General features: G+C 42.7%; 1 protein-coding gene across 2 annotated transcripts in view; it reads right to left on the bottom strand.

The window, feature by feature from the left end:
• Positions 1-599: 599 nt before the first annotated feature.
• TCIRG1 (T cell immune regulator 1, ATPase H+ transporting V0 subunit a3) overlaps positions 600-24,426 on the bottom strand; it is a 66,349-nt gene continuing 42,522 nt past the window's right edge. The window contains exons 14-21 of one of the 2 annotated variants that reach the window (XR_016313627.1): positions 23,209-23,327; positions 22,534-22,747; positions 18,889-19,014; positions 10,967-11,071; positions 8,761-8,878; positions 6,158-6,329; positions 4,790-4,883; positions 600-803 (exon numbers count right to left, since the gene is read on the bottom strand). Coding sequence is in view for 1 of the 2 variants with exons in the window: in XM_089683710.1 (XP_089539836.1) it covers positions 728-803; positions 6,158-6,329; positions 8,761-8,878; positions 10,967-11,071; positions 18,889-19,014; positions 22,534-22,747; positions 23,209-23,327 (930 nt within the window). In the remaining variant the exon portion in view is untranslated. The remainder of the gene's footprint in view (positions 804-4,789; positions 4,884-6,157; positions 6,330-8,760; positions 8,879-10,966; positions 11,072-18,888; positions 19,015-22,533; positions 22,748-23,208; positions 23,328-24,426) is intronic. The other variant, XM_089683710.1, reaches the window with a different exon arrangement.

Genomic DNA, 24,426 nt, shown 5'->3' with positions numbered 1-24,426 from the left:
TCAACTGGAACTCTGCTGTAACAGTTTAAGCCCGGGTTCGGAATTGGCATAGTTTTCTGTGCGAATTCCGCACCGCAATCGCACCCCGTTCATGCAAACTGCTGCAGGTGTGTATATTAAGCTAACACCCCGAAATCGGTCCGCAAAACTCGGTGCGATGTGCAGAATCAGATTGCATAGGTGTGAAAATCCATGCAATCCGATTTTAGTGAGGACCAAAAAAAAAAAAAAAAAAGGGGTCATGCACCTTTTTGGTGTGGGTGCAATCTGTGTGCTTCAATCGCAGTGCACACAAATAGCATGAGATTTGCACAGGAATGTGGTGCGGTTCCTGTGCGAATCACATGCGGTGTACCGCACTGCATATATGTGAACCTGCGCTAAAACGACGCTACGGAGCTGTGTAGTACTCTTAATGCTGTGTGCTGTAGTGAGTGCAGCCAGCAGATTAAACTCCAACATTTCAGCAGGAGACACAGGCATCTGACACATCCTGGTAGAATGCCAGATAGTAAAGACATTGCTAGCAGCTTTGCCAAGCAAATTGGCAACAAAATTGCTATAACTTCCTTCTATAAATGAAGACAATACACTTCCAATGCCTAAAATAAATTTATTTTGCATTGCTAAGTACACACTCTTTTGTCCATCAACAGTCATTCCATTGGACCTCTTAGAAGTTTTAGTGAAAAAAAAAAACAAAAAAAAAAAAACTGATGGTCTTACATTAATAGAACGTCTCAAAGGAAAAAGGAGTAAACATATATCCGGTGCCAGTATAAAATTTGTTCTGAAACTCCACCCTGCAGAGGAGACAAAGACAAATGAATGATTGAGATCTTAAATAGCTCCCAATAAATGCAGATTTTTTTTTTAGAGATAGAACATGAAACTTTAAACGGCCAGTTCACACTACAGAAATGCACTCCGGATACATTTTTGCTTACAGTTCACACCAAACGCAGTTCCAGTGCTGTTTTGAAGCAGTTTGCCACGTTCCAGTGTGGTTTTGTACAGAAAAAAATGCAGCCTGTTCTACTTTTTTTTCTGCACCGGAAACTGACTGGAACTGACTCCACTGGTGTGAACCAGGGCCATTGGAATACATGGAAAACACTGTGTATGCGTTGATGATGCAGGAAAAAAAGTGCACTTAACTGCATCTGGTGTGAACTAGCCCTAAGGGCCGGTTCACACTATAGAAATGTGTTCCAGAAGTGTGTTCCAGATGTGTTTTTACATGCAGGTTTTGATGCATTTTTGGTGCGTTCCGGTGCGGTTTTTATGCATTTTTGATGCGTTCCAGTTCATCTTTTCCCCTCTCTTTTTCTGCAATTTAAATAGGAATATGTGCGTTCCAGTGTCTTTTTCTGCGTTCCAGTACAGCTCTGTGCTGGAAAAATGCAGCCTGTTTGGGCCAGTTCACACTATAGAAACGCAGTCCAGATGTGTTTCGGATGTGTTTTTGCATGCGTGATTTTGACACATTTCAGGGTGTTTTTTATGAATTCAAGTTCATTTTTTCCCTTCTCTTTTTCTTCAATTTAAATAGGGACATGTGCATTTCAGTGCATTCCGGTGCATTTTACCGTGTTCCAGTACAGTTCTGTGCAGAAAAATGCAGCCTGTTTTATTTTTTTTTTCTGCAACTGGAACTGCAAGCACTGATGTGAACTATGACACTGACAACCATATAACCTACTTTCTGTGCATTTTAGATGCAGAAAACAAGCAACTGAAACGCATGTAGTGTGAACTGATCCTTCTACTTATTTATTTCAGGTACTTATATAGCGCCATCAATTTGCGCAGCGCTTTACATATATATTTTACATTCACATCGGTCCATAACCCTCAAGGGGCGTACAATCTAAGGTCCCTAACTCACATACACATACTAGGGACAATTAACACAGGAGCCAATTAACGCTCCAGCATGTCTTTTGAGTACTTTTTTTTTCTGCAATCGGAACGCACTGGAACTGCAAGCACTGATGTGAACTATGACATTGACAACCATATTATCTACTTTCTGTTTGTTGGATGCGGAAAAAAAAGCAACTGAAACGCATGTAGTGTGAACTGGCCCTAAAAGATGAACTCCAGGCAGATATAAAGTAAATACATGCAGCTCTATGTTTATTAATACATCCTAAGGTCTCTTGCACACGATAATATTTATGCTCATATGCACGTATTCGCACACATTTGTGTGCAGGTGGCGTAAATTACTGACTAAAAATGCAGATTTTTCTTTTACGGAGGAATGCACGGCACTTATTTACCTGCTTGTTTGCAAAGGCACATTGTAAATAATGGGCTACATTTTACCTCAGTAAAAAAAAAAAAAAAAAAAACAAACACGTTGTACTGTGCTTTTTAAGATGCAGTGTGCAAGAGGCCTTAGGCTCCTTTTTAAGCTCAAAAAATGTTGGATAAAAAACACTGGTAACAGCAGTTTTAGTAGCGTTCAGAAGCGCTAGTGTTTTATTAGCATTTTTACAGTACATTTTGAGGAAAAAAAAAAAGATTAAAAAAAGCTGTTAGGAGCGTTTAGAATCCGGCTCAGGAGCAAGCCTGCATGTCTGCCCCCATAGCAAGCACTTGCTATAGGGGCAGACACCGAAAAAGAGGAATGGACAGTGCTGGCGGGGGACCCAAAAAGAGGAGGTTCGCCCCTGTAGTCAATAATGAAAAATGAAAGTAGATAGTCAGAATTAAAATAGATATAAATAAATAGAGATAAATGATAAAGTATTTATTTACACACAAAAAAAAAAAGTGAAATACACTGCTCAAAAAAATTAAAGGAACCCTTTGAAAACCCATCAGATCTCAATGGGGAAAAATCTCCTGCTGGATATCTATACTGATATGGACTGGGTAATGTGTTAGGAACGCAAGGATGCCCCATAGTTTGAAAATGATCGACCTACAGAGGACTGAATTCAAAGACACCCGAAAATCAAAGTGAAAAAATTATGCAGCAGACTAGTCCATTTTGTTGAAATGTCATTGCAGCAATTCAAAATGGTCCTCAGTTTGTATGGCCCCCACGTGCTTGTATGCATGCCTGACGTCGGGGCATGTTCCTGGGATATTTCCTTCCAGGTCTGGACCAGGGCATCACTGAGCTCCCGGACAGCCTGAGGTGCAACCTGGCATCGTTGGATGGACGGAAACATGACATCCCAGAGGTATTCTATTGCATTTAGGTCAGGCGAGCGTGAGGGCCATTCAATGGTATCAATTCCTTCATCCTCCAGGAACTGCCTGCATAGTCTTGCCACATGAGGCTGGGCATTGTCGAGCCCCAGGAGGAGCCCAGGACCCAATGTATCAGCATAGGGTCTGACAATGGGTCCAAGGATTTCATCCCAATACCTAATGGCAGTCAGGGTGTCATTGTCTAGCCTGTAGAGGTCTGTGCGTCTCTCCATGGATCTGCCTCCCCAGACCATCACTGACCCACCACCAAAACGGTCATGCTGAACGATGTTACAGATAGCATAATGTTCTCCACGGCTTCTCCAGACCCTTTCATGTCTGTCACATGTGCTCAGGGTGAACCTGCTCTCATCTGTGAAAAGCACAGGGCACCAGTGGTGGACCTGCCAATTCTGGTGTTAAATGGCAAATGCCAGTTGAGCTCTATGGTGCTGGGCAGTGAGCACAGGGCCCACTAGAGGATGTTGGGCCCTCAGCCACCCTCATGAAGTCTGTTTCTAATTGTTTGGTCAGAGACATTCACACCAGTGGCCTGCTGGAGGTAATTTTGTAGGACTCTGGCAGTGCTCTCCTGTTCCTCCTTGAACAAAGGAGCAGATACCGGTCCTGCTGATGGGTTAAGGACCTTCTATAGCCCTGTCCAGCTCTCTTAGAGTAACTGCCTGTCTCCTGGAATCTCCTCCATGCTCTTGAGACTGTGCTGGGAGACACAGCAAACCTTTTGGCAATGGCACGTATTGATGTGCAGTCCTGGAGGAGTTGGACTGCCTGTGCAACCTCTGTAGGGTTAAGGTATTGCCTCATGCTACCGGTGGTGACACTAACTCTAGCCAAATGCAAAACTAGTGAAAAACAGCCAGATCAATATCCCAAGAGTTTCATTGACTTGATGCTATACTCTGCTCAAAAAATTAAAGGAAGACTTTTTAATCAGTGTATAAATGTATATATACCCACACACACAGACACACAAAATAGGTATATACACCTTAATTTTGAGAATTCCTATTTGATTATCCTTACATGTTTTTTAAATATATATATATATATATATATATATATATATACACACACACACACTTAATTTATATCTATTTCGTTTTTATTTACATATACTTAAGATACCTACTGCAGGTACGGATTTCATACCGTTCTGTTTATAGGTCAGCCCTGAAGAAAGGGGAGGAAATTCCCCTGAAACACATTGGCTCAATTTATGTGGTTATACTTTCTATAAGCGTTTTTAATTCTACATCAAGTGTTGCAAATCTGGACCCTGGGTGCACCTCCCTGCTCCCCCACCTACTTGAAATGACTATATTGGGATATCTGAAAAGGTAGCAGCCCAAGTCCCCAAGGGGGCCCATCACCACTACCCACCGGAAGTGATCCCAACTCCCCACAGAGCTACCTATTAACTATTAGAGACCAATCAAATCAGTCCAGCACAATCTCCAGCTCAAAATTGGTTCAGTACGGCATGCAAGCAAATGGCATTGTTTCCATCAGACCACAAACACATTTGGATGCTGGTAGGTTGAATCTCATGTTGGATTCTTACCTCTACTTTTTTTCTCTCTCGCTCTCTCTGAGATCCAGCAGAGATCTCTCACTCACTGGCCTAGTGTCACCCACACCAACTGTGCTTCATTTTTCTTAATAAAAATGCAGTAAAGAGCAATAAATGGCATTTAATGGCAACTGAGAAGAACATCTGATTCACACTGAAGAGTTCTGTTGCAGCACATTAATACACATTGCTTCAACATAAGTCAACAGACAAGAAAAAAAAATAAAAATATGCAAATGTTTTTTCTATTTTAGCAATGCCCAGTATGCACATTGGTGATCCTGCCATGAAGGTCCTTGCTCAGGCACTTACGGTTATAAGGGTGACAACACTCTACCCCGGTTATCTACAATGGTATCCTGTTTCAAAACACATTACTGTTGTCACCATCAGGAAACCCATCCTGTGAAATGCCATGCAGCCATCGCTGGAGTGAATGTAGAAAAAAATGGGCTGCTAAAAGGTCAGCAGCACTGAGATTCAACAAAGAATGAAAAAAGCTGAAAGCAAGTATTTTATTTAATAAAAAAAATTTCTATTATTTATGAAACATAGTGCTTTAGCAAACTATTTTTTTTTTCTGTTAGGCTTTCCATCCAATTTAAACATCTATCTTAGTTGGACTTGCTTTTTAGTCCCGGTTCACACTAATGTGACATCTGTTGCAGCCTGAGTCACACAGAATCGCGTGACAATGAAAATCATAGTTTTCAATGGCGCCTGTTTTAATCAATGCGACTCAGTACAGTGCAACTTTGGAAAAGATTCCTGCACTACTTTGGTGTGATTAACAGTGCAACTTGGCCCCATAGAATATGCAAAGCCCCATCAAAGCAGCACTGTAAATCGCACCAAAGTTGCATTGCAGTGGTGTGAACTGAACTTTAAGGCTACGTTCACACTAGCGTTGTGTGCAGGCGGCAGAGAGGCGTTTGGGAAGCGTTTTTACCGCTTCCCAAATGCCTCGGACAATTCTGCACATTGCAGCACATGGTGCTGTTGTAACGGGAGCGTTAGCGTCGTGGCAAAAAAGAAGCCTCTGGTCGAGTCAGGAGGCGTTGAAGCCTCCTATTCTAGTCTATGGTGCCGCTCCGCAGTGCGGTGGCGACGCGGTTGCGGGGCATTTGCGGAGCGGTAACACCATTTAAACTTCATTATAGGCATTTGTGGGGCGTTTTTAACGCTCGGCAAATGCCTAGCAACCGCCACTAAACCACGCATGCCACGCTATAGGGGCGTTTGGCAAGCGTTGGTAAAACAGTCAAGTGTGAACAAGCCCTTAGAGCCATTTTTTAATTCAAGGAAAGACAAGTTTACTTTTTTTTTGCCAACCAAAAGATAAATAAAATTTATATTTACCAGTGCAAACGGAGGGCATGTAAAAAGGCAGAGAGACCCTCCATAACGAGCAGAATAGCCACTGTCAGCACAGCAAAAGCCGCAAAAACAGGTACAATAACAATACTCCACACACGTGTGCTGTTGCTCAAACCAATGTGCATGACCATCTGCCACAACACTTCAGACAGTTCTGCAGGGATGAGAAAGAAGCAGAATCAGGAGAGTTCAGATGGTTTTGTAGGTTAAAGATCATCAATCATTAGTAGTGCACATATTACTGAATAGGAAAGAGTACAATAGTAAATTCACATTGTTTTCACCTGCAAAAAAAAAAAAAAATGGGCATTTATTTTATTTTTTTTTTTTTGGAGCCCGGAAAGCATTGCACCAGTGATTAGCAGATTGCTGGTGCCACTACAGTCCGGCTTCCGTCCCCTACAGTACTACAGTCCGGCTTCCGTCCCCTACACTCCACCGAAACCGCCCTCCTCAAAATCACCAACGACCTACTTACCGCCAAAGCCAAAGGCGACTACTCTGTCCTCCTCCTCCTGGACCTCTCCGCGGCCTTCGACACAGTTGACCACCCCCTCCTCCTTAATAAACTATTCTCCCTTGGCGTCAGAGACACCGCTCTCTCCTGGTTCTCCTCTTACCTATCCCGACGCTCCTTCAGCGTTTCCTACAATGGTGCCACCTCCCCTTCCCTCCCCCTCTCTGTTGGGGTCCCCCAGGGCTCTGTCCTTGGACCCCTTCTCTTCTCCATCTACACCTCCTCCCTTGGCAAACTCATACACTCCCACGGCTTCAACTACCATCTCTATGCTGATGACACTCAAATTTACCTCTCCACCCCTCACCTCACCTCCACTTTCTCCGCCCGCATCACTCACCTCCTAAACGACATCTCTGACTGGATGTCGCTCCATTTCCTCAAACTCAACCTCTCCAAAACCGAGCTTCTCGTCTTCCCTCCTGCCCGCGCCCCCCCCCCATCCTATCCATCACTACTAACATCACCACCATCAATCCCGCCCCGCAAGCCAAAGTCCTTGGGGTCATTCTGGACTCTAACCTCTCCTTCCAACCTCATGTCAAATCACTGACAAACACATGCAGGCTCCACCTCCGCAATATCGCCAAAATACGCACCTTCCTTACCCCAGACACCGCTAAACTACTTGTGCACTCCCTGATTATCTCACGCCTTGACTACTGCAACTCCCTCCTCACCGGCCTACCCCAGTGCAAACTCTCCCCGCTTCAGACCATCCTGAACTCAGCTGCCAGACTCATCCACCTCACCAGCCGCTCCACCTCTGCCACCCCCCTCTGCCTCTCCCTCCACTGGCTCCCTATCGCCCAACGCATCAAATTCAAACTACTCACTCTGACCTACAAAGCCATTCACAACACTGCCCCTAACTACCTCACCGACCTGATTCCCAAGTACCACCCTACCCGTACCCTTCGCTCTTCACAGGACCTCCTATCTTGCTCCCTGGTCTCCTCACACGCACGTCTGCAAGACTTCTCCAGGTCCTCCCCCATCCTCTGGAACTCATTACCCCAATCCATCAGACTGTCACCTTCCCTCCTCACCTTCAGGCGCTCCCTGAAAACCCACCTCTTCAGGGAAGCCTACCCCACCCTCACCTAACTGCTGCTCTCCTTCATTCCTCCTACCACTCCATCCCCCACAGCCACTTCCTCCTGTACCACTACCCCCTCCCTCCCAGATTGTAAGCTCGAAAGAGTAGGGCCCTCTTACCCCTCGTGTGCTGTTCGTAGCTGCTGTAATGTTTCATGTATTGTCCCCCCCTCTATTGTACAGCGCTGAGCAAACCCTTTGGCGCTATATAAACTCAATGTAATGTAATAAAATGTAATGTGCCATGCAGGTCTCCTGCAAACTGTCAGTGTATCTGTGTGCCTGTACATCCCATACAGGCAAGCAGATATAGGCTGACAGGAAGACTCAATGAACTACCACAGTGCTCAACAGCACCCTGGTAGTTCATTGAGAACTACAAGCCGACAGCCGCAAAGGCTGCTGTTTCTGTTACTTACTCAGGTAAGTATGTAATGAGTTTATAAGGTGGTGAGGGGGTGGTACAACTAATGGGACATTTTTTTTTACCGTAACCAGTTTCAGACCGCCTACTGCAGTTTTACAGCGGCAGATCAGCCCCGCTGCGCTGGATCATGCATACATGTAGAAGGCATGACTATTCTTTAATCCTCTTTTTGCTACCTGTCCCTAGGAGGGTGGAGTAGTCCCTCAGTCAGGACTATCTTGTAGGAGTAATGAAAATTCCATTATTGGTAAGCAACTTTTTTTCTCCTCAAAAATGAGAAATAAAATATATATTTTTTCTTTGACAAAATAGCATAAGATATAAAAAGATACATTAAAAAAAAAAAAACCTGCAATACTTACATTCTCTACCATCCTACAGTGGACAATTCCTGATTAAACAGGATCATTACAGCCTGAGCAGCTTTGATTTTTTTTTACTTTTTTTTGGGAGACCCAATATTAAAAAAAAATGCTTAGTGATGGTCTTTAAAGGAAATGAAACATGTCATGGGTGTTTAGGAAAAAAAAAATATATATTTACGTGCATGAGCCAGACTCAGCGCCCACAGTCGGAGATAGGATGCCGTATTAGAGATGCAGCCCAGACAGTATTCTATGGTATGAATCATTTGGTGCATGAAAACCTCAGAGGCATCAAACTGTTATAAAGAAGAAAGATGTGTTATAAAGGGCTGTTAAAAACCATGAGGCCCCATACCACCAACCTGACAGGGACCCCCTCCAAAAAAAAAAAAAACAACAACAAAAAACCAAACAAACATAGTTTACTATACTTCAGTTATGAATGAACACACTGAGTGACTGGTACCAATCACTCATTGTGTTCGTTCAAGAAAGGAAATAGCTGGTAAATATGACATTTATCAGATTCTTCCCCCGCTCTTCATCCTGAAGGATCCTATTGTGTGCTTGCAGCTGCCGGAGGTAAGGGAAGCTGGCAGCACTGGGGAGGTGGGTGCACACAGGGGGGCCTGGACAGCAAGAGGGAATATATGGTGCATAGGGAGGGTAATGGGTGCACTGGGTAGCAATTACTGGAACCGATTCCCTGTATGGCTCTCTCTGCAGCAGCAGAAAACAGGTGGGAGGGAGAGGAGAAGAAGCCAGCATACAGCTGCTGCAGTGAGAGCCATACAAGGGATCGGTTCCAGTAATTGCCCCCGGTGCACCCATCACCCTTTCTTATACACCATATATTTCCCCCTGCTGTCCAGGCCCCCCTGTAATTGCCCCCCCCCCGCCCACATTCACCCAGCTTCCTGGGCCCTGTACAGGAGGACTGGTGGTATCCCCTTATCCACGGTCCTGTGTGTTATTGTAATAGAAGCTCAGTATGTGTTGGAACCAGACAGTTATCACATGCTCATGCTCGTGTGCATGCTCAAATTTCTGAGCAAAGACTCAATATAAAGGGTACCCACATGCAACTGTATTGGCATATGCACAAAACCTATGCACATGCACACCCTGTACTGGAACTGGTGCCAAAAGGCCTATTTAAGCTGGACTGTGACATGAATGGATTGCCGAGTGGTCTCCAGCTGGTTCCTGCTTTACCGGAGCCTTGACCTGCCATACCCACCAACGTGGCTTGCCCCTCACCTGTCTCTGGATCTCTGCCTGCCTGCCGGCTTGTGTTCCGATTCTGCTCCTGTCCTGCCCTCCTGTACCGCGCTGTCCGGCTGTGTTCTGATCCCGGCTTGTATCTGCCTGATATTTCTGCACCTCACTGCCTGGGTGTTGATGACCTTTTGGCTTGTGACCTGGCTATGCTCCTGTGTGCCAATCAAGTGTCACCGTGTTCCAGCTCCCGATTCCCGCTTGGCGATCTACGGATATCTGCTTCTTGCAAACACCATCTGTCACTGCCTGTTATACTGGCCCTGGAGCCACTCCGTGTCCTCACTCCTCCTGTCATCACTGCCAGGGGTGTTGGAGAAAAGGTTCAAGAGAAGCCCCCTCTCCAGCTCAATCTCCTCCAGGTACGTTAGAGTTTGTGTAAGCAAATGCTCCTTAAGACACCCCATATCTCTGGCACCTACCCACATGGAAGAAAAATATATTTTAAAAATATTCTTCCCAAATATATTGATATATATCTGAACTACTACAAATCTTGGCCATGTTTTATATATATATATATATATATATATCTATATATATATCTATATATATATATATACATATATACACACACACACACACACATATATACATACACACACACACTGTATGTTGAAATAAATGTTTTATATGTTACAGAATATATGAAAAATATTTTTAAAAATACATTTTCAAATATACTGTGTGTCTTTAAAAATACATTGAATTTACATTTTTGGAATGCATTTGTGAATATATTACAAAATATATGTTAAAATGACTTATGTTAAAAAAAAATCTGAAGAATAGATTAAAAAAAAAAAAGCATGTTTTTTGAGTTTCAGCATCTAAGAGCAGAAAACAAAATGTTTTGGTAGAGTTTTTTTGGAGCGTTTATGCAGCTGAAAAAAAAACAAAAAAAAAAACACTAAAAAAACCTAACTTTTTTTTTTTTTTTACATGTACTGTAAAAACACTAAGAATATGCTAAAACGCTACTAAAAAATGCTTGTGTGCACGGAGCCAAAAAATTGATTGCTGCAAACTGGAGTTCTGATTTTAACATTTTCTAAATGCTCTTTCCACTCCTTTACCGATTTGTGAATGCCATTAGCAATGCTTACCTCTTCACCGTCGTGTTTGCCTTTTTCCTTATGTTCTGTCGTGTCAATGGAGTGATTTTCTTCATCCGCCAGTAAACCACTCCTTTCGCCGTTATTTATTAAGCCCTGAAAAACAAAGAAAAATGAACCCTTTCATAAATAGAGGTCATAGATACCCAGGCCAAATTTAGCAGAGTCAACATGAATTTGTCATCTACAACCATAAGGCTCCATGCACACGGGGCGTTTTAATAACGCTGCTAACATTAGCTGTATAAAGTCACATTAACCACTTCAAGTCCGGACACTTTCACCCCATTCCTGTCCAGGCCAATTTTCAGCTTTCAGTGCTATGACACTTTGAATGACAATTGCACAGTCATGCAACACTGTACCCATATGAATTTTTTAGCAAATTTTTGAGACAGATAAAACTTTATTTTGGTGGTATTTATTCACCGCTGGGATTTTTATTTTTTTGCTATATAAATGAAAAAGTCCAAACATTTTGAAAAAAAACAAAAAAGCAAATAAATAATCTCTTTACTATTAGTAAAAAAAAAAACAAAAAACAAATTAGTTTATAACCAAAAATTCTAATTTTTCAAACTTATTTTTACATTCTAATTTTATTGTTTTTATATTGTGTCACTGTACTACTTGTGTGGGGTGATGAAGATTTGTTTTTTTTTTTTTTTTTACAGTGATTGCTTTTACACCCATAAAGGCTGTAAAAGCAATCATTTCTCCTCTCTGGCTGCATTCTTGCAGCCATTGAGAAATACTGTGAGAGCTTTGATTGGTCATAGCTTGTCACATGGTACAAGGCTGTTGTGACTAGCCTTGTACCATGTGACCTCTGTGATCAATCACAGATTTCACAAGTAGTAAGCAATGATGTCAGAAGTGACATCTTGTTTACTACTATTCATGCGATCACTGATTGGCCAAATCAGTGATCACATGATCGGTACCTCACACAGAGGTTCCATACAGCGATTGGTGTTCCACTGTGTCCAGAGGACACAGCAGGCATCGGATCGCGGTGCCACGCGCTCCCAGGAAGCGCACACAGGCAGTGAATGCGGGAAGACATTTATAAATGGCCACCAGTCCTGCACTGCTACTGTCAGGCCATTTATGTACATGGGCCAGACGGGAAGTGGTTAAAAACAAGAGTTTTTCAGCGTTTTTGCATTAGCTTTTTGTTAAAAAAAAAAAAAAAAAAAAGTCCAAAAATGCCAGTTTGCCGCAATTTACAGCTAAAAAACTCCTCTAGAAACCCACTAGTCCTGGGTTTTTTTTTCCAGCCAAAAATGTTGATTACAGTCTATGTGTGTATGGACACATAGGATAATATGCTGGGGGGTTTACTGGCTGTAGAAAAAAAACCTCAAAAGCCAAAAACAGCCGCTGTAAAAACATCCAGTGTGCATGAGGACGAAGACATACACCATAACCAGTCAATAGCCACAAAATGTCAATGAATTTGAATAAAGAGAACCTGTTGCCTTACCATTCACTTCAATATCAATCATCCTGTAAATTTATATGTGCATAAAACATATTTTATGAATGTTCTTTACCTGAATGCACCACAGTTGTTGCAAAGATCTGCATGGCTTGTATAAAAATACTGTAAATCATCTATTTTTTTTATCATCTATTTGGTACAGCATTATGAAAAAGATATGAACCCTTAATCCCCAAGACAATGGTTTTGGTTTCATATCTAGTTTGTCCATGCATGCAAGGTGGTTCTAGTGTGGCTTAAATTTCAGTGTCATTTACCTGTAAAAGACCCCTTGGTGTAGACGTCCAAAAGCCCTGAAGAATCTAGATGTGACATCAACAGCCCCAGTGGACTCAGAGCCGTCACTCAAGTCACACTCTATAGCAAGGGTGCCCAACCTGTGGCCCTCTGAGCCCTCTACTGCGGCCCTCGACCTCGAATCAGAAAAGTGTAGGCCTGGGTTCGGCAACTCGTTGATCGTGATCTAGGCTTGCAGACCCACCATCCTAGATCATCAGAGTTCATCGAGCCGGTGCCAGCAGTAAAGAAAACAGGCAGCCATGAAGAGAGCAGGAAGCTGATGCTTCCTCTGTAGTGCTGGCTCCTGTCCCAGGCAGAGTAATACCAAGTGTGCGTCGCCTGGGACCTTTCTAGCAGCCTGGAGAGCGATGCCAGTAGAAGCCGGAAGAGGAAAAAAACAAAAACCATACACTGTGCTTTTGCAACGGGCACATTAGCCCTTAAAATAGGGTTAACAGCTATCAGGCGGCTTTCGCACTGATCTACGGGTGCAGCATAGTGCACCTGCAGCTTTCCTGGGTTAGCTGCACTCTACCATAGACTTCTATTTTATCCTGTGGGTTTGGTACGCTTCCAGAAATTGTTGTGCATCAGGGTATAAGCAGCATTAGAGGTGGCTCAGGACATGAAGGGCTTGTTTACATTTGCAGTTTGGGGGTTGGTAAAACCCCCATAGTTGGTGTTTTTACCACCCCAAACCCCCCCCCCAACCACTGTTGTAGCACCAGGGGTCGCTATTGCGACCCCGCTCCATGCTCCAGGGGGCCCATGCAACCTCCCTGTCTTATTCTGTTTTTCCCTGTGATCTATACATGGTTACATAGTTAGTCTGGCTGAAAAAAGACAAAAGTCCATCCAGTTCAACCAAAAAGATATATGTTCCCTAAAAGATGTGTTTTTACCACCCCAACCCCCCCCACCCCCACCACTGTTGTAGCATCAAGGATCGCAATGGCAACCCTGCTCCATGGTCCCATGCAACCTCCCTGTCTCATTCTGTTTTGCCCTTGGACAAGAGGAGCAGCGCGTGCAGCATATACAGGAACTGATCCTTGCCAATTTCCTCTTGCAACCTCTTAAAGCCGGCTTCTCCTCCTCTCCCTTCCGCATTCAGCGGCTGCAGGAGGAAAATGTTCATTATGCCATTTAAAATTAAAAAAATTCTAAATTCTGAACCATTTCACTGTCACTGGGACCGGTTACTAAATCACTTAAGTGGCCCTCGCTCTTCAAAAAGGTTGAGCCCCGTGATCTATACATGGTTACATAGTTAGTCTGGCTGAAAAAAGAAAAGTCCATCCAGTTCAACCAAAAAGATATATGTTCCCAAAAAGATATATATAGTATTCCCCTTTGCTCTCCTGTCCCCAGCAGCTACATAAAAAATGATGTAGCACAGACAGCATTTTAAAGGATAAGATCACCTTTGGGAACAAGTTACAGCACGGGTGTCAAACTGGCGGCCCTCCAGCTATTGCCAAACTACAAGTCCCATGAGGCATTGCAAGATTGACAGTTACAAGCATGACTCCCAAAGGCAGAGGCATGATGGGACTTGTAGTTTCACAACAGCTGGAGGGCTGCTAGTTTGACACCCGAGTTACATGTTCCACCCGTTTTTAGCGATCTACTGTTCGCTGTTGCAATGCTTCCCAGGCTCCTTTGGACAAAAATAATAAATGTAAATTTTTTTTACCTGCAAAAAAATTATTATTTTTGTCCAAAAGGTGAACTTATCCTTTAAGCACTACCAGAAGAGGAGAGGGTTAACATGCGCAAGGAAGAAGGGGGCTTTGCTGGGAAAGGACTTCCTCCAAAGCAGTCAATTTGCTAGTGAGCTCATAGGCACAATGAGAGTAATGTAGGCCATACATGGGTTGAATTCCAAACAAATTTTCTTTAGAAAACAAGAAATTTTGTGCATTTTGTAATTCGATTGTGCCACCATCAATTTTGAAATTCAACCAACCAAGCCTTTTAAATTTCACCTCGTGTTGTTGCAGAAAAGAATTTTCGTGGCCAAGAATTTTCTTTTCTTTCCAGGTCACAGCTCATGCCTTTTTCAATTACATTTCTCGCACGATTCTCATTAGAAAATTAATTTTTTTTTTTCGAAAAATTTCCAACATGCCCGATCACTCAAATTTGATGGCTGCACGAAAATCAGCAGTTTCTGTGGCCCACTAATGGTGCGAAATTTGAACGAAAATTCTTAGAAAAGATTTTCTAAAGAAAATGTTTTTTCGGAATTCGACCCGTGTATGGCCGGCTTTAAAAATACAGCAAAAAGGCATTTATTATACCTGATTTTTATGTCTCTTTTACTTGCACTCTTTCAAGTTGGTGACAGGGTCTCTTTAACCACCTGTTTATGTTTGGTGAATGTCACACTCACTGAGTTATAAAAATTCCCCTAAGAGGCCTAGCAGCTCCCTGTTAGGGAATACTATATTATCCCCTGGAGTAACAGATCGGGATGTTATGTAACCTTGTTGCAGCATCATGGGAAATTTTATAATTATATATATATATATATATATATACATACATACATATACCGGTATATATATATATAGTAATTTGTGCTTCTAAATCATAATCAAGTGTTGAAATGCCCAAAATATTCTTTTTAACCACTTCGTGTTTGGATAAATTTTTTTCATTTTCTGCACACATTGAAATCTGCATTTTTTTTTTTCTTTTTAAATAGACGACCACTTAAAACTCAAATATACTATTTTCTGAAACAAAAGCACCAGCAGCCAGCGCTGCACTTGTTGCAAGATAAAAACAAATCCGTGCAATCAAAACTGGATAATGTATGGGGGGTCTAGAATGACAGTGGACATATTTGCAAGACAATAGGCTACCAATGTGTACATGTAAAATGGTGTATAAAAACACCTGGGAGTAAGAAAACAAATTAAAATGACAAAAGAAACCATCCTGGAGGTATAGGCGGATACTAAATTTCCTGCTAATACAGCTGGCTACAGCTAGGCTGCCTGCTTGAACGGGCTGGGAACCCAAGCTCTGCAAAAGAGAAAAGGAAGGGCAGAAAGTGAGGTGCCAGGCTGCCACTGGTGTAATAGGAATTATTGAATATGAATAATTAAAAGCAAACTAGTAGGCATTGAAACAGCTCAGTCTGAGGCTACCAAGGGAAAGTACAGTCCCAACGGGAGCCACTTGGATCCCAGGAGCTGGTGCAGGAATCCAGAAAGCTGCAGGAGAGCTGCTGCAGGAGACTCAAACAAGCCATAGCCAATCAGGAATGCATTTCAGAGGTCAAAGCACGCCTCCTTCACCAGCCTCCCTTGGCGGCTTCAGACTGAGCTGTTTCAATGTCTGCTGCTTTTTGATGCTTGTGAGTGCTTTTAATTATTTATATTCAATTACGCCTACTACACACCAGTGGCGGCCTGACGCCTCTCTGTCCCCTTCCTTTTCTCTTTTAATATTTTATGAAAGAAGAAGCCCTGTAGAATAAAATAATGTTTATCAAATCTATGGTAATTTTAGTTGCATTCACACCTCTCTATGCATCTTGTATTGTTGTAAACCCTTAATAAAGAAATATTGAAAAGGTAAAAATTCATTTTAGTGCACACAAACAATAAAATACCTGGTTTATTTATTATTATACAGTATTTATATAGCGCCAACCGTTCGCTCAGTGCTGTACATTACAACGGGAGACAATACATGAGACCGTACAATAACAATACAGTGCGATACATGAGGGGTTCGAGCCCTGCTCCTTGGAGCTTACAATCTAGGAGGGAGGGGATAGTGGTACGGGAGGAAAAGCTGTGGGGGATGGAGTGGTAGGAAGAGTAGAGGAGATCAGCAGTTAGAGGGTGGGGTAGGCTTCCCTGAAGAGGTGGGTTTTTAGGGTGCGCCTAAAGGAGAGAAGAGTGGGTGATAGTCTGATGGATTGGGGTAGGGAGTTCCAGAGGATGGGTGATGCCCTGGAGGCGGGCATGGGAGGAGGAGATCAGGGAACTAGAGAGAAGGAGGTCTTGTGAAGAGCGGAGAGTGCGTTTTGGGTGGTATTTGGATATTAGGTCGGTGATGTAGTTTGGAAAATATTTGTAAAATATAAAAGATGGGGTTGTGTAGAGTAAATAGATCCCAAACATGTCAAGCCTTAAAATTGCATGTGCTTGTGAAACAGTGAAAAACTTGGCTTCATTGTCCATAGTCGGTGCTTCACACCCCGAGGCACATCAGGTGCGACTTGGCATGCGATTTGACTTGCCAAGTCACCGCAATTACAGCGGTCATATCGGTGCAGGTCCCTACTTGGTTGGAGCCGCACCGATTTCTAAAGTAGTACATGCCCTATTTTTGGTGTCAGATGTCTTGCAAATCGCACCTTACCCAATTTTGAAATCGTGCGACTTCACTGTAAGTCGCACAATTTCAAAGTCGGGCTTGATGTGACTGGGGTGCCAACAAAACGTTACAAGTTATTCATTTAAAAAGGTAACAGCAAATGATGGCCCTAGGATTACTACACTCACTCCAACACTGTCAGCGATACCTTACGTTTTGCAATTGCTGTTTACATACACATGTGCTTTGTACGCATTCATGAGTGGGTGGGTTGTTTTAAACATGTTTTAAAATTTCTATTAGAATTTTAATTTAACATGTTTTTTCTAACTTTATTGTGCCATCACAAGGGAGCTAACAAGCTCCCAATGCAAGATCATTGGCAGGTGACAGGTCTATTAGACCCCAATTTCTCCCTTGCCCTCCACTCCAGCTGATCAAGCACAGGACTGTACTTGATCGGTTGTTTACCTGGCATTTCAGCCAGGATATTGACAGCTCTGAATGCAGAAATGCTCAGAGCTGAACAATTCTGGGTTCATTGATCACAGAGCAGATCCGGCCATACTGACAGCATTTACTGTGGTCCTGAGATCCCTCAGCGGAAGAGCAGGAGAGCCTGGAAACCATGGCAGGGCACATCACTCTCACAGTACCATAAAAGTGATCAGGCAGCTCACTTTTACCAGATAGCTTAGAGCCGGATAAACAAAACGGTACCAAACAGTTGTGAGTTTTTTTTCGACCACTTGTGTTCCAAGATGTTTGTTATGACCTTTTGATGACAAGTGGTTGAAGTGCTTCTAATAGGCAAGCAAGAAAGCACCACTGAACTAAAGATGACCACCACTGCAAACAAACACTAATCAGCCAGAACTTCATGACCTCTAGCAGGTTCTGTGAATACCACTGATCATCTCATTACAACACGTTAATATGTTGAAAGGGTTAAAAATGGGCATTGGTTTGTTTTGTATGGAGCTTCATAGCCGCAGACTGGTCAGGGTGCCCATGGTGCCCAGTGTCCACAGCCAAAAGCTCCTACAATGGACACATGAGCATCAGAACTGGACCATGAAGCAATGGAAGAAGGTGGCCTGTCTGGTGAATCAGGTTTTCTTTTACATCATGTGGATGACCAGGTGCATGTGTGTCACTTACCTGGAAAAGCGATGGCACCAGGATGAAGTATAAGAAGAAAGAAAGCCGGTGGAGGCCGTGTGATTCTTTGGGTGATTTTCTGCTGGGAAACATTGTGTTGACATTCATATTGATGTCACTTTGAAGCATACCACCTACCTAAACATTGTTGCTGACCAAGTACACCCTTCATGGAAGCGGTATTCAATCATGGCAACTTCCTCTTTCACCAGGATAAAGCCCCCTGCCACACACATGGTTCATGTATGGTTTGAGGTACACAACGAATTTCATGTTCTGACTTGGCCTTCAAATCCTCCAGATACCAATCCAGCTGAGCATCTGTGGGATGTGCTGGATTCATGGAGGCCCCACTGCACAACTTACAGGACTTAAAAGGATCTGCTACTGACAGCTTGGTGCCAGATACCACAGCGTACCTTCAGAGGTCTAGTGGTGTCCATGCCTCGATGAGTCAGGGTTGTTTTGGCGACAAAAGGTGGGTGGTCACCCAATATTAGGTGGGTGGTCATAAAGTTAGGGCTGATCGATATGTACCATGGAATGAAGGAAAGCAACTTGGATGAGGGAAGGGAACCAGGGCTGCAACTTTTGAGGAGGAATAATTTCTACATAAACCTTGGTGTCATACCTGCCCAATGTTTTGCCTTGCTCTTTTCTTCTTACGGTGCTGGATGTACTGGTAAATGGGATCCCCAAAGAGCAGAATTGGTACACACACCACAGCAACAATCACTAGAGTCATCTGCACAGTATCCTACAGGAGAACAGAATAATTATATAGAAATCTTGTAAGGTGCACTGGCCTTGCCTTATGTGTGCTGCAATGGCTACACTATAGAATATTTAAAGTGCATCTCTCATTCACCATTGTAAATGCAGTGAAAGAAGAGAAAAGCAGAAGCAGAAATCCTACTTGGACACAGTACACAGATGATCAACTACCTCCTGCTGACCTCCACATCACTATTGTCTCCTGTAGCAACCTGGAGGTCAGCAGGAAAAACACTCTTAGGGCCGGTTCAAACAATATAGAAACGCAGTCCAGATACATTCAGGATGAGTTTTTGCATGTGCATTTTTGACATGTTCCCGTGTGTTTTTTATGCATTCCAGTTATTTTTTTACCCTCTTCTTTTATTCAATTTGAATAGGGAAATGTGCATTCCAGTGCGTTCCAGATGCATTTTACTGCGTTCCATTACAGTTCTGTGCAGAAAAAATACAGCATGTTCTACTTTTTTTTGTGGAACGCACTGGAACTGAAAGCACTGATGTGAACTGACATTGACAACCATATAACCTACTTTATGTGCATTTTGGATGCAGGAAAAAAAAGCAACTGAAAACGCATGTAGTGTGAACTGGTCCTAAATGCTAAACGTCACTGCAGATGCACAGTGACAATCGGCTAGAGCTGATGTGAATATATTCTAAACGGTGCATGTTTAGGAGATATTCACCATACCTACAGGTAAGACTTACTGCAAGCTCAACTGTAGGTACAACTTTTAAATAAGAGTTTACTACCGCTTTAATATATTAACACATAATTTAGTCTTTTTTTTTTTTCCCCTCCAAATAATTTTTATTCCAAATTTGTACAAATTTCCAGAAAGAATAAGACACCAAGCAGAGTATGATGTACAGTAGCAAACATGCAATTGCACAGTATCAGCACGCTATGCATCTAGCACTGTGTGAAAGTAAAAGATAGAACTAGTACCCAAAAATCGGTGTAACATACAGCTTTGGGAATACAAAATAACACACAATGTACTGCTAAGAAAAGTAAATGTGGCAGAAAAACCACTTATACATGTCTAGAGAACTATGGATTTCTTCTGTATGTATTTGTATTTTGTTCTTTGTAATCCTTTTATCTTTCAAATGGAAAGATCTAACAGCTTTTATGTTTTCCTAAATTTTCAATTAGAAGTTACAGGATATTATATAAAGGATTTAGGAATTTGTTTTCCCCTTACTATCTACAGTTCATTCACTAACATTGACAATAGAATGAAACTTGTCACAATCATAAAAATTCTGATTAACCACTTGCCCGCCACTCTATAGCAGAAATACTGCTACAGGGTGTCAGGGCTGAGCAAAATCACATACATTATTATTATATAGGATTTATATTGCGCCAACAGTTTGCACAGCGCTTTACAAAATGAAGGTAGATATTACAGTTACAATACAATTTGGAACAAGAGGAAACAGTGGGCCCTGCTCATTAGACGTACATATACATGATTGTGCATTTCTGGGTAGGGGGCGCACGTCGATCACCGGGTCCCAGCTGGTGATTCCCTGCCAGGACTCAGCGATTGCCGAGTATCACTGACGGGGGGAGAGGTCTGTATGTAAACAATACAGATCTCTCCCGTCAGCTCCTGCACACTGCTTTGTATGGCTCTGCATAGCAGAGCCATACAAAGCAAAGTGCTTACATTGTAAAACACAGCACACAGTTAACCCTTTGATTGCCCCATGTTAACCCCTTCCTGCTCAGTGCCATTAGTACAGTGTCAGTGCTTTTTATTAGCACTGATCACTGTATTAGTGTCACTGGGGATGTCAGTGGCAGTTAGTCAGTTCCCACCTAGTGTCAGAATGCCTGCCGCAGTCCCACTATAAGTCACTGATTGCCGCCAATACTAGTATAAATAAATTCCAGTACATATACCGCCATCACCAAGGTCACCTAGAGCCCAGGGCAAACATACCAAACTGCACCACTGCCGAGCCCCCCTACAAGATGTATGAGCATCATCTGTCAGCAAAAATCCCCTCTACACCCCCCCCCCCCCCCGAAAAAAAACAATTTGAGTGCTAATCTGCATGCTTACCCTCTAAGCATAAATTCTCCCTCATCTCAGGTGTTCAGCTGATCAGTGTATTCTGACAGCAGCGGGAGCATCTTTAAAACATAATGTCCCGGTGGGGATTTCTCCATCCACTCCGTTTGTGTGGATGGAGGAATATTTATTCTTTTTTTTCATTCAGTAAACTGGCTGAATGAAAACAAAAAGAAATAGTATATGGCTAGCTGTATATCTACAAAAAATGTTTCCAGCAATATACAGACTAAATTTGAGCTATACGCTGTAGAAAATACAGAGAAGGGCAACCAAACTGATACGAGGCATGGAGGAGCTCAGCTATAAGGAAAGATTAGAGGAACTGAATTTATTCTCTCTTGAGAAGAAGAGATTAAGGGGGGATATGATCAACATGTATAATACATAAGGGGGATATGATCAACATGTATAATACATAAGGGGGGATATGATCTCCATGTATAATACATAAGGGGGGATATGATCTCCATGTATAATACATAAGGGGGGATATGATCTCCATGTATAATACATAAGGGGGGATATGATCACCATGTATAATACATAAGGGGGATATGATCACCATGTATAATACATAAGGGGGGATATGATCTCCATGTATAATACATAAGGGGGGATATGATCTCCATGTATAATACATAAGGGGGGATATGATCTCCATGTATAATACATAAGGGGGATATGATCAACATGTATAATACATCAGTGGTTAATATAGTGAACTCGGTGTAGAGCTATTCACCCTGAGGTCATCACAGAGGACAAGGGGGCACTCTTTACGTCTGGAGGAAAAGAGATTTAATCTCCCAACACGGAAAGGTTTCTTCACTGTAAGAGCAGTGAAAATGTGGAATAGACTCCCTCAAGAGTTGGTTCTGGCCAGCTCAGTGGATTGCTTTAAAAAAAGGCCTGGATTCTTTCCTAGATACACAGAATATAACTGGATACTAACATTTATAGGTAAAGTTGATCCAGGGAATATCCAATTGCCTCGCAGGGGATCAGGGAGGAATTTTTTCCCCTGCAGGAGCAAATTGGATCATACTTTGCTGGGTTTTTTGCCTTCCTCTGGATCAACTGTGGGTATAGAATTATAACTTTTTTAATGGTTGAACTAGATGGACTTGTCTTTTTTCAGCCAGAGTAACTATGTAACTTGGTACAGTACCCCCGATACTTATTCTGCCGTTGTTACCTATCCATAGATAGATTGTAAGCTCCATGAGCCGGGCCCTCATATTCCTTCTGTACTGAAATGTAATTGTACCGTCTCCCTTATATTGTAAAGCACTGAGCAAACTGTTGGCGTTATATAAATCCTGTATAATAATAATGTATACATTCTACTCCATAAATCCCTCAAAGGCCATGCTGATGGAAATTTTGTATAAATAGCGAATTAAGCTCACCTGCCCTTTATAGAGGTCTATGTTGCCCTTATTCTTGGTGAAAAGAAACATGTCAATGAAATGAATGAGCAGGCTTGGAGCCGATTGAGCCCGACTGACATCAAACGCAAACCACTTGTAGAAAATCATAAACACCAGATATCCGAAGAGGCAAAGCAGGAACAGCAGCTCTGGGATAGACACCACGAGGATCCGGTACTTCTGCTTGAAGTGACTGCAAGAGAAGACAATATAAAAAATGCTTTACCTTGATCTACAGAAAAACCAAACCCACTATCCCCACCCCCATACACACACACACACGGTATCTGAAAGCCTAACTCCAAGCTTAGGTGTGAAAAACATGGGGGAATAAGCCATCTGAATGACATACGCTACATAGAGGATGATCATCCGTCCAATATTCTCATCATGTGTATGGGGCTTAATCTCTTACCTAAAGAGATTGTAAACCTCAGACATGAAATATGAACAAAGCACATCCCTCTATAGCTTGTACTCGTCTCAATCCAGAGCACTAAGTGTCATTTTTTGTCTGCCGCTTAATTCCTCTGCTACAATTTCTGCCGATTTTTATAAATAAATAAATTGCTCCTGACAGCAGGTGGTTAATCTGTGTATTTTGCGGTGTGCATGAAGTTCAGCTAGACGAGGCTAAACGCAAATGGTACTTACACGAAGTTAAAGATGCTCAGAAACACGCCAAAGGACATGTGAATGACGCCTAGAATAATCGACATTTTCATCTTGAAGGAATTCAGGAATGTGAGGCGATTGGAGGCCAAGCTCCATATCTGGAATGCAAAAATCAAAAAGAATTCCATTTAAGCAGATAGCCTATATTGCAGATGACAGTAGCGGCCAAAATAAGAAACAGCAATGGGAAAACGTACAGCATTGTCAGTGAGGCTGCATTTTGAGTGATTTTTGTAATGCGATAGTAATTTTTTTAGGCGATAGGAAAACAGGGAGAATATGGTGGAGGCAGATAGAGCAAGCAAGGCTGGGGGGTAAACAGCCAAGTGAATACAAACTTGCAGATTAACCACTTCCCGTCCAGCGCATGTACATAAACGGATGGACGGGAGCATTGCAGGAGTGGGTGGCCATTTATAAACTTCCTATCCGCTTCCATGCCTGTGCGCGCTCCTTAGGAGAGCGTAGCACTGCGATCTGGTGCCCGCTGTGTCCTCCAGACACAACATAACACCGATCGCTGTACGGGACCTCTGTGTGAGGTCCCGGTCATGTGATCACTGATTGGCCAATCAGTGATCACATGAAGAGTAGTAAACAAGATGTCACTTCCTGACATCATTGTTTACTACTTGTGATATCTGTGAATGATCACAGAGGTCACATGGTACAGGGCTATTCACAGCAGCCTTGTACCATGTGACAAACTGTGACAGCTGTGTTACAGCTCTCACGGTATTTCTCAATGGCTGCAAGAATGCAACCAGAGAGAAGGAGAAAGGATTGCTGCTTTTTTTTGCCTTCCTCTTGATCAACTGTGGGTATAGGATTATAACTTTTTTTTCTTTTTCTATGATTGAACTGGATGGACTTTTGTCTTTTTTCAGCCAGACTAACTATGTAAGCAGGGGCGGACTGACAACTCATGGGGCCCCAGGGCAATAGGGGATCATGGGGCCTGTGTCCTTGCCCACACTTAAAAAAGCCTATAAAAAAAGCTAATCAGGGGCATTTCATGGGGCCCCTTACTGACCCCAGGCCCTCGGGCAGTGCCGAGTGCTCGAATGGTCAGTCCGCCCCTGCATGTAAGCCTTTATGGGTGTAAAAGCTATCCGTGTAAGGAAAAAATAAATATTCATCACCCCCCTACAGGTAGTACAGTGTCACTATGGTGATACTGTACTGCTAGGGTGACAG

The sequence above is a fragment of the Staurois parvus genome, unplaced genomic scaffold (genome assembly GCF_062004578.1).
Source record: "Staurois parvus isolate SC_StPar_1 unplaced genomic scaffold, SC_StPar_1.0 ptg000320l, whole genome shotgun sequence".
Taxonomy (NCBI): Eukaryota; Metazoa; Chordata; class Amphibia; order Anura; family Ranidae; genus Staurois; species Staurois parvus.
Note: the sequence above shows the minus strand (reverse complement) of the source record. Positions and strands in the feature narration are given on the sequence as shown.